This window comes from Tyto alba, unplaced genomic scaffold, assembly GCF_018691265.1.
Source record: "Tyto alba isolate M040663 unplaced genomic scaffold, T.alba_DEE_v4.0 Super-Scaffold_49, whole genome shotgun sequence".
Classification (NCBI taxonomy): domain Eukaryota; kingdom Metazoa; phylum Chordata; class Aves; order Strigiformes; family Tytonidae; genus Tyto; species Tyto alba.
This window is the reverse complement of record NW_024881325.1, coordinates 2,666,906-2,677,386: the sequence shown is the minus strand read 5'-3', so window position 1 is coordinate 2,677,386 and position 10,481 is coordinate 2,666,906. Positions and strand designations below refer to the sequence as shown.

At 35.8% G+C, this 10,481-nt stretch overlaps 1 protein-coding gene across 3 annotated transcripts in view; it reads right to left on the bottom strand.

Annotated features, from left to right (window-relative positions):
- Nucleotides 1-270: 270 nt before the first annotated feature.
- HDAC11 (histone deacetylase 11) overlaps nt 271-10,481 on the bottom strand; it is a 32,169-nt gene continuing 21,958 nt past the window's right edge. For all 3 annotated transcript variants that reach the window (XM_042807037.1, XM_032995846.2, XM_032995844.2), the window contains exons 8-10: nt 9,262-9,358; nt 5,959-6,137; nt 271-2,611 (exon numbers count right to left, since the gene is read on the bottom strand). In XM_042807037.1, coding sequence (XP_042662971.1) covers nt 2,369-2,611; nt 5,959-6,137; nt 9,262-9,358 — 519 coding nt within the window. In that variant the 3' untranslated portion in view covers nt 271-2,368. The remainder of the gene's footprint in view (nt 2,612-5,958; nt 6,138-9,261; nt 9,359-10,481) is intronic.

The window sequence follows — 10,481 nt, the reverse complement described above, 5'->3', positions numbered from 1 at the left end:
TATCTTGTACTAGTTTGTTAATATGTAGAAATAAATCTTTGGGTTTTAACAACCAAGTTAAATATTACACTAAATTAAAATTTTTGAAAAATACAAAGGAGTTATTGGTTTACCAATTCTAACTTTATAATGAACACTGAAAATGCAGTTGATATGTCTATTGCTTAACAACTGCAAATTTTACAGATGGGTCTGAAAGTTATCAGGCTCTTCTGCAAACATACAGTTCTCTGAAAAGATACTGATTTATAGAAGACCCCTAACAAACTATTGCAGCCTTAAAAGTCATTTACTTTACAGTGTAATACCTGCAACAATACAATACTTAAAATAGGAGTTACAGCATAGGTAATGGAACATAACTTGGAATTAGAAATGACTTTAACCCCTTGTGATGACATCTTAAAAAGTATTTGAATACAAAACTTCCAAGCTCACTTTAAGAGGTCAACACATGAATTCTCAGAGAGGTCACCTGCTGTTGACAAACCTTGTACTATTCACCCTTAAAACTCACTGCAGTTTGTTACATTTTAAGCATGAAAACCACACCTTCTCGTCCTTTCAAGAAACTGTTCCATTCAAAGATTTTGACAGCCAAGATACATGTGAAGTGAAAAATCAGTCATCACTGTTCAACATCATTTTAATCTCCACCAAGGGAAAATAATATACACATTAACACAAACAGAAAAATGTTTTGGAAAAGACCATACGGTCCTATGGCAGGGTTTTAGTTTATAGAAAGGTAATTTATAGTTTTATAAAATTATATGAAAGAGTAACAACATCTTTCATTAACATCAGACAGTATAGAAAAAATAAATCTCAACATTAGTTGTATTCTGATGGTCCTTCTAGTAAGAAATTTAAAAGTGCTTTTTAATAACAGTGTTGCAACTCAAGATTAGTGCAATTGTCAAATCTGTTTTAAAGCAGATATTTATAGCAATTGTGCAAGTTCTTACAATTAACATAGCCCAATCTAAAAATTAACATTAAGTGAGGTAAGTATTCTAATTAAAATTCAACATTCCTTAAATAGCTTAAACACCAATTCTACTACAAGGAAAATACTGGTGTTCCTTCATAGAAAGGCTCAAACCTAAACATGACATGAAACTTGTACTACAAATCAGTGAACACTTGGAAGTTAAAAAAGCTCTTGCAAAATACACAGTTTAGTATGTTTACAACCCAATGCTACACACAGTACCGAATGCAAAATATACCAACTTAAATAAAACCAAACTTTACAGTTAATGTACTTAATTTGCTTTTGAATACATGATTTTGTTCAAATCCTCCTAGAAGCTCCCATATAAAGTTAGCACATTAACTTAATGTAGAAATTCCACTGTATTTTTATCGGTAAATATGAACAATTTGATTACCAATTATGACTGCAGCTATGAGTACCATTACTCTTCAAGCAAGTGAAAAAACACAGCAAGAGTTGCAGAAAAAAAATATCTAAATTTACTCTTCACTGTTTTATACATGATAAGCTGGCAAAGATAAAAGATACCCTATATTTCTATATATTTTCTTCAAGAATTCTCAGAACTCTAAAATTAGTTTTCATTTTGTTGTAGCTTCTTTACTCTGACTTACGATGCATAGTAACTACTGCCTTTTATATGCAGGCCTCATTTTAAGAGAGGCAAAAACTAGACTGTTAATGCTAGGCCCTTATGGCTCATTTGCATATGGAGCCAAAGGCATTTCATGTTTTATTTCTCAAGGTGTTTATAAGTACTATTTAAGTCACTATCAACAACAGGAATAAAATATATATTAACGAACTTTTGTTCTAACAGGCTATGGCTTTAAAAGCCTACCAACTGAACCATTGTTTATAGTATTGCACTTAACTTTAGTATTAAACTGACAGTTGAAGCCCACACAGAAGTCATTTTATAACAATATTTCAATTAAAAAAGCAATAAATAAAATGCAGTGTCTAAAAAAAATGCCAGTAGGTTTAGTCTGTATTTCTCCCACCACAGCCCAAACTGCATCATCTAAAACAGGTCTGGGACAGAGTTTGGATACCAACTGCATAGTTCTTTCAACATAATAGCCTACCCATAACAATAAGTGAAGCAATTAAAGCTTTCTACAGTAATATTATAAACTGACAGTACCCTTGAGTATATGTCTCAATTAGCTTAAAAGGATTTGTTGCCTTTGCTCGAGACAGCTTCAGAAGTTAGACACCATTATGCTGGGACTGGATATTATCTTTACTGTGTTATTTTACAGGTACGTTGATTCTTTTTTTAAATATGTTATGTTAACCCTGATAATGATGCAGAGACTTCCCGCTCCTGAACCAGGAAGTTGTTTCCAAAAATTTAGTAACTTGTCATTGCAGTGACAAGTTGGTCAAGTCTTTAGCAGAGTCTCTAATCATCTGTTCTACCTTGGGATTTTCAGCTCCACTGGTTGCTAGCTCCTTGTCAATAAGCCCCAGGTTGTGCAAATTGAGGATGGAATCGGCGATAATTCGTGCTGTCCTCTTCTGGTAGCCTCCAGATGTCACCATCAGGATTGGGATTCTGCGGCTTCTGGCAGCCTTGAACACAACTTCATCTCTCTTCACAATTCCCTGCGAGTTTACAACAGTTAAAAAAACAAAACAAAACACAGTGATACAAATATGATATTTTAGTTCTAGCCTGCCGTTTATGGATTTATAGTATTGGATGCTTGATAAGTGATTAATATGAATAAAAAATTCATTGAGAAGTCCTATTAGCAGATTTACATGCATAATCATTAAAAAAAAAAAAAAAAGAAAACCAGAAAAACAGCAAATCTAAAATACTTGATTTGGTTTTAGAGGACACAACAGATAAAAAGTCTTTAGTATAAATCCCTAGAGGAATTCCTGCTCAAAGGCCATCAAGTTTAAATTGACTACAGAGTTTAGAAAAGTTCACCCTATTTTACAGGTGAGGAATTGAGACTTAAGAAAGACTGCCTGAATTCAAAGTGCTTTGGTTTGTGCTCACTTGCATAGCACCCTCTGACAAAAGTTTAACAACTTGATCAAGATTTCACAAACCTACAGAAGAACCAAAAATTCAAATCAGACTCTATACGTTCACAATCACTAGCTGAATTTTAAGTTTCCAGTTGCTTCAATAAAGGCTAATACTAAAAGAATCTACGGCTGAAGGGGGAGTTGCAGAATGTAAGTAACTGTAAATCTGTAGAAAGGAAAAGAAGTTCTAACCTCCAATAAAGAAAGGTATGGAACTAAAAAACACCAAAGCACTGACCAAGAGGTGCTGTACTGTCACTGAACAACAGAAGACTTTGAGTCTCTTGGGTTTCAAATAAGTACATGTGGGAAAAAGAGAATTCAGAAATAACTGAGAACACAATTAAAATCCACTTTTGTGGAAAAAGTAAAAGCTGAGAGTTCCAGAGATACATAGGAAGCATAAATATTCCATTGCAATTCCTCAAAAAAAAAAAAAAAAGACTAACAACATAATAGACAACAGCTTACAATGGACAGCTCAAAATTAAAATAACTGCAAAAGCTGGAGAAGGGGAAAGGGATTAAAATGCAATCAAGTGCAAAAAATTAGGAAGCAGGAGCAAACGTGTTACAACAAGATGGATATACACTACTCAGACTGGTTAGAGGAAGACTGTAAATACATCAAGAAATATTACCCTGCCATTAAAAAAAATTAGACCACAAACAAATGGTAAAGGGAAAGAATAAAATTCCAATGTATCTGGAAAAAAATATTTTGTAAAACCATACCACGGTAATGGTTTTTGTACAGTTTGACACAGCCCTGTAAAAGAACAATGGGAGTAAGGAATAATAACTGAAAAATAAGACAAAGGGAACTGAAGAATTATGTTAGGAACAGATTCTTAAAGGAAGTATCAGAATTACAGAATGAGATGTACGTCCCCTGGGAACCACTGCTGGATGCAGCAAACATTATACCACCCAAGATCTGGAAGCAGTCACTATTCACAGGAGCCTAACCACCTCATCCCTGGCTCCAGCATCTCTCGTGCTGAGCCTGGAAGAGCTGAGGGGAAAACACGTGGACTTATTCCAGCATCTGTGTGTTACCAGGAAAGAAAATACATGACAGCCTGATACAGTTCCCACTTACAAAGATAAGAGAGACTTACCTGCTACACCTCAAATTTTCTGGCTCAACCACCAAGAAACTATCACTCATAACACTCTGAGGTGGCAAATTTTTGAGTAGAATTCGTAGCAAGATTTAAAAATATGAATGACATCTACAACTGTAGGACTGAAGACTGGACTAAAGAACATTGAAGAGATGAATTATCCAGGCTCAGTGCCTTCAGTTGTGGCATTTCCAGTAGCCTGGGATTTCCAGCTCGGTGAAACATGCCATTCCCACCTGAGGCAACAAGATGAGAGAGACAAGAAACCCTGCCCTTAATTCAGAAAACAAAGGCTTGAGCTACAGAAACCTTTTCTCCATCAGGCACATGAGCCACTGGCTGTGCTGAGAAATGGCACTCTGCCTTTCAATCTCTATTTGTGACCAGAAGAATCATTTCACCTTTCTTTCCCCATTCCAACATTTTGTCTCTCTCCCTACATATCACTCGACAAGCTACAGCAACTAATTTTTCTTGGCAATTAACACCACTTCTTTTCAAATGGCAGAAAAAAATTGAAAAGGCACATCTTCAACTATTCTCCATCTACCACTAGCTTCCATTTCTCTTGGTGGACACTGCTTTCCAAAAAGCTCTGCCCCACCAAATGAGATCTTACACCTCAGGTCATATCCTCTCCAAGGTCAAAAACTAAACAAGTCCAAGCCCCTCAGCTCTTCCTTTCTCCTTAGTGACTTTTACACAGCCACAGAAAAAAACCCCTGGAGATTCAGAGTGGCTCCCAAGTTGTTCCACCCTACGTCCCTCAAGGACTTTGCAGGCAGGCAGAAAGCAATGAAGTGGCTGCTCAGTGACAGAGATGATAAGAATGAGGAAATACATAAGGAAGCCAATAAAACCCAGCAAGGAACTAGAGCTCTGTGCAAAAGGAAGCATTTGAGAACTGAAGTACTGCAAAACAGAATGAAAACTGAACAGGTCGAGTGATGGCTCAATTAGAAGGGAATCTGAAATCTCACAGATCAAGAAAGCACTTTTCTATATTCAACTGGTGGACACTAAAAAAAGGACCAAATGTGAAAACGGGAGAGAAACAGAGCTGAGGAGCTGTCAGAGCAGGAAAAAATGAAGGCAATATGAGATCTATAAATTTTTGTTTATTTTGAGAAAAGCAGACTTGTTATATCTGGAAGGTGAAGACTTCTATGAAGCTATACAGAATAAATCAGAATTTAAAACTGGTACCACACTAGGGAGAGAGAAGGTAAACTGAACTGAAAAAGGGTAATGATATTTGTATAGAAAAGAATGAGGAAAGGGGAAAAAAAAAAAAAATCTGTTCAACTGCTAAGAATACACAGACAGGCTGCACAAAATTGCTAGAACTGGAGTGCTACAGAGGAAATCAAGTGTAAGATACATACTGGGGGCAGGTGACAAAAGAAATAAATTGCAAAATGTGTTATGTGAGGGTAAAAGAAACAAAGAAAGAAAGGTTCAGACAGGAAAAATAGGAGTCAGGTAAAGTGTAACAATATATGCGTCTCTGGTTACTGTCCGAATGTTCAAAACCAGTATATTTTAGAAAGACAAATGATACTGAACAGGCATCTGAAGAATAGAAGTATTTTGTCAAGAAGAGACAACAAAAAAATATGGTGAAAGACCAACAGAGATGTACTTACAACAGGAAAATGTTCTGGTTTAGAGTAAAATATGCACCGCACCTTCGTCTAATAAACAGTTGTAAGTCACTCTCAGGACTGCCTTCAGCATCTAGTGAGGAGTGAAAGTCTGTAGGTATTTTAGTATTAAACAAACCTGAGGTGAAATAGCGAGTCCTCCCAATGGATCGCCATCCAGAATATCAGTCCCAGCATTATAAACAATGATGTCAGGTTTTAATTCATTTAATGCTCCTTCCACGTGAGTATGTACCTTCTGCAGATATTCTGTGTCCTCTGTACCCCACTCTAATTCCACCTTGCGTTTTATGGCACCTAACAAACAGAAATGTTTCAGTGGTACTCGATAAACAAAGCATCGCTTTGGAAGAAAACGCAAGATTTAGGTAAGCAAGAGAGAAAGAGGACATTTCTGAAAACTTTGTAGATACATTGCATTGTCACAGAACCTTGAATTAAAGAAAATTATTCAACTACTTGTTTCCCCGGCAAATGTATGCACAATGACCTTGAAAAAATTCAATTGAAGAGAGAAAATTAGATGCAGGGAAAAAACCCAACGTATCTCTGAGACAAATGGAAAATGTTATTGAAAAGCAGCTGATCTACATGTTCATTTACCAATCAGCAAAGAAATAATAAAGGAAATTATATCATTTAAAAGTAACCTAAATAAATTATAAGGGAAGGAAAACACTGAATTGCTATTTGCAGAGGAAACAGTTGGGGGAAAACACAAGATAAATATCACTGAGAAATTATTAAGATGTTTTATTTTTATCACAACACTCAAAACTTAACAGCAAGGGATCATGAATTTATGTGAACTGCTTTATGAATGTGTAACAAGATTCAACTTTGCCCCAAGCACTTTCAATTTTATGTTCTTACCCTGTAATCCTACCAGAAGAGCAAATATCTATTCTTAATTTAAATCAAATTATTCCTAATACTTCCAATAAAGCCATAAAAGAGGAGGGTTAAGAATGTAGAGGAAGGAAACCCACTGTTACACAGCCTAGCTTTGGGTGCTTTTATGGAGTTGTGTGTAATGCTAAAGTCAAATTAATCAAATTGATGTCAGAGGTGTTTCCAGGCATGACTTCCACCTCACCACACCCCACACCTTCAATTAAATGACTTGGAGTCGTAAATCTTAAGTGTGGATTCAGCACCCACCAAATGTGCATGAATGCGTTCAACACAGAATGATGCTTATTTATTCTTGTGATTGCTGGGTAGGGTTTTTTTTTCTACTTTCCATCCTTGTTCAACATTAGCGAGGCATTCTTCTTTTTTCCTTTATTTTATTGCATCAACATTAGTTTAAAAGATTTTCTTTCTTTATGATATTTTTCCTGAATTCTTATTGTTATATAAATTTTCATACAAGTCCGCACAGCTGTGCTCTTCTGAGCAGCACTCAGAGCCTCTTCAGGGTAAAGAATCTGCTAACTTAAGCTTTAGAGGAGGAGGTAAACACATTAGCATGGAGAACAAATAAGCGTTGTTCTGATGAAACCGTTAAGAAGTTGAGACAATTGTGAATAAGATTCAATGCCTCTACAGGTCTCTTGTCTTCATCTTCACCACAAAACACAGAATTACAGTGATTAGTTATTACCCAGATCAGGGAGGACCGATGGACACAGTGATGGATCTGTAGGTTAGAATAAACACAGCTTTTGCATTTGATAGCCTTTTGTCCATCTCTTGCTAATTAGCACATGTGCTCCTACAGCTTTGAAAACTGTAAAAAGACCAACAGCAAGACTTTTTTAGGGCCTGAACTTTGAGTTTCAGTTGTCAACTTTCTGTGCTCCCCCTTCAGCAAACCAGTCCTTTTCCCCATCCACCTCCTTTCTCTTCCTAAACTTCTGTGTGATTCCACAGTATTTCCCCTTGGGGACTCAATATGCTTATGGCAAAGTATTTAGACAAATGTTAGCTAGTCCTTTTTTTTTTTTCTTTTTTTTTTTTTTTTTTTTCCTTCCCCTAATGAAGTGCATGGGGCAGAAAAATGTACAGGAGAGAATCCTGTAATAAAACACGTAGAAGATGAGTGGGAAGTCCAGGGAGACAGTGATCAAATTAGAGTTCACCCTAATGATTCAAACTCTCAGGTTCAAGCCTCCACCTCCCTTCAAGAAGATGCCCTCTCTGATCTAATCTTTGTCTGGTCACTTAGGAAAGCATTTAAAGGATTTAGCCACTGAACTCCTATTCTGACACCCTCATGCAAACTGCAAGGAACTATATATTCACATGTCTTCAGCCACAGCCTCCTGCACCTCCTGCTTCAGCTGCAGAAAGGGAAAGCTAGTACTCCCAGTTTCACAGGAGAGGGGCAAGTTCAGTATTTCAGATTTGCTAACAAGGGCTTACTCTGTTTTGGTCTTAATCCACCTGTTTAAAATGTTGCCATTTGATATATGAATAAAGCAATGCTTTCCTTAGGAAACGATTTTCATTTGCTTGCCATTTGTCTGCTTACAGACATGACGTGCTTTAAATGGTCATTTTTTAGTTTAATACTTTGAAATTCATATACTACAGTTTTCAAAATCTTTACTAGTTAAAAACCAGAAGTACTATGCATTGCACCTAATTCTTGCCAAGAATCCAAATTAAGTAGGCTTTTCAGAATGACAGTGTCATTGAAGAAATTCAACAGCAGAACATCTCCCCCCAGTAAATCATGATTCAGTTAACAAATTAAGCCTGTAATAAATTACAGTGTAACAGAATCAAAGATCAAATAAACTTGGGGCTTTTGCATTCTAATTTAACCGTTATCAACTCCCCACTAATTAAGTGTGACAGGTCACCAGACACAACAGGCACATCACAGTAAGGATAAACAAACAACAACAACAACAAAAATTAAGCACCAACTCTTAACATCTATATGACATCCTTTTGCTTCCCAACTTGTTTCACATTCAGATGCACCTTGTTTTCTAGATGCTTACAAAATTAGTTCCACTGGAAAGACAACACCTAAATATGTTATAACTTTCAAAAGAGCATGAAACATTTTTTACACAATATTAGCTAATCCTTACTGAATTCTTTTATAAATTTAGTGTAAGGGAAATATTAAGTTCTAACGGTTATCTTCAAATCAAAAGAATTACTTAACTCACTGTTCTAAGCGTGGCATGAGCTTTTGACTGGATTGCTAACAAAGTCCACATAACACCCACACCTTGCATTCCAGAAATTCATTCCAGAAGTGAGGGAAAAAACTACAGCTTTAACACTATTGTGACATATCACAGTGATCATTGAAAACTGTATGTTCAATGTGAAATTAAAAAAAAAAAAGTTTAAAAATCTAGTTAACATTGTTGCAAGGAAGCTTATTAGTAATGAAGATGACATTTAACACCACAGTAGGTCTTGTACATTTTGGAATATGAATTTCAATTATACTTACGTTTAGCAAATCCATCCCCTGGATAAATATATCTATTGTATGCATCCATAATATATACCCGATGATCATCCATAAAGTCCCTCTCATGGCCATTTCCCTAAAGGAAACTTACAGTTAGCTATTCCTAGCATACTAACACAGAATAAAATAAACTGCAAATTCTAGAGTAATTAAGACTATAAAGATGTAGGATTTAAAACTCCTGTGTTATTCTCTTACTTATAATCTTAAAGGTTATTTTGAGGTGTAGAGTGTTGGGGGCTTTGATATCATCAGTCTGAAGACTGCAGGTATTACAAAAAGCAACATCTCTGTATCTCTGTGAGGGTAATTATCATAGATCTTATTGCACATAAAAGAAAAATAAATGAAAATTAGAAGCTAATTGTCTTCAGCAGCATCACAAAAGCAATTGGGACTACCAAATAGATCTCTATTCTTCCAATTGTTCAAAAAAAAAAAAAAAAAGTAACTTTCAACTGCTGCAGGGATACTTATAATCTTATACAGGGATTAATAAAGAAATAAAGCAGACTGCAGCTCTTCTGATAATTCAAGCCTTTGTAAGGTAAGTAATCCCTAGAAAAATTACAAATACTACAGACCAAACAGTTTAACATGCTGTTTAACACCAGGAATTCCCTACAAAAATACTATATTGGGTGTAAAAATGGATGCTCAAGAGAAAACTCAGCTTCTGATTATTCCTCCTCCCCTATTTCTGAACAGTATTATTCTGGCTCTCATTTAAACTTTTTTCCAATAGCATAAACATAATCTTTTCACAGCAATCACTTAGGTGATTTTGGTGAAATCAGTGTATCCTACAGGACCACAGTCCCTGCGCCCATTAGAATTTCACTTAAACTATAGAAACAGATATTTCTACAGATATATCTTCTGTAATTCAGCTACAGAATTTTAGGTCCCCGGACAGTTAAGCTCTATTTCTGACACAACTTCCCCTCCTGGAAACAAACAAGCAAACCAAACCAAAACAAAAGAAATAAAGAATCACTGGACTAAAACTAGTCACTGTGTGTGAAAAAGGGAATGGGAAGCACCAGAACTGCATTTCTTTATGCCAAAAAATGGTAACTCCTACTTATTTTTTCAGAACCTTTGGTCTACAAATAAACAGATCATTCAAACAGAAATCTAGGAATATGAGAACCTCTGGGTGAACCATTTGCTTATTAAAGGTAAAACCTGCCAATGCA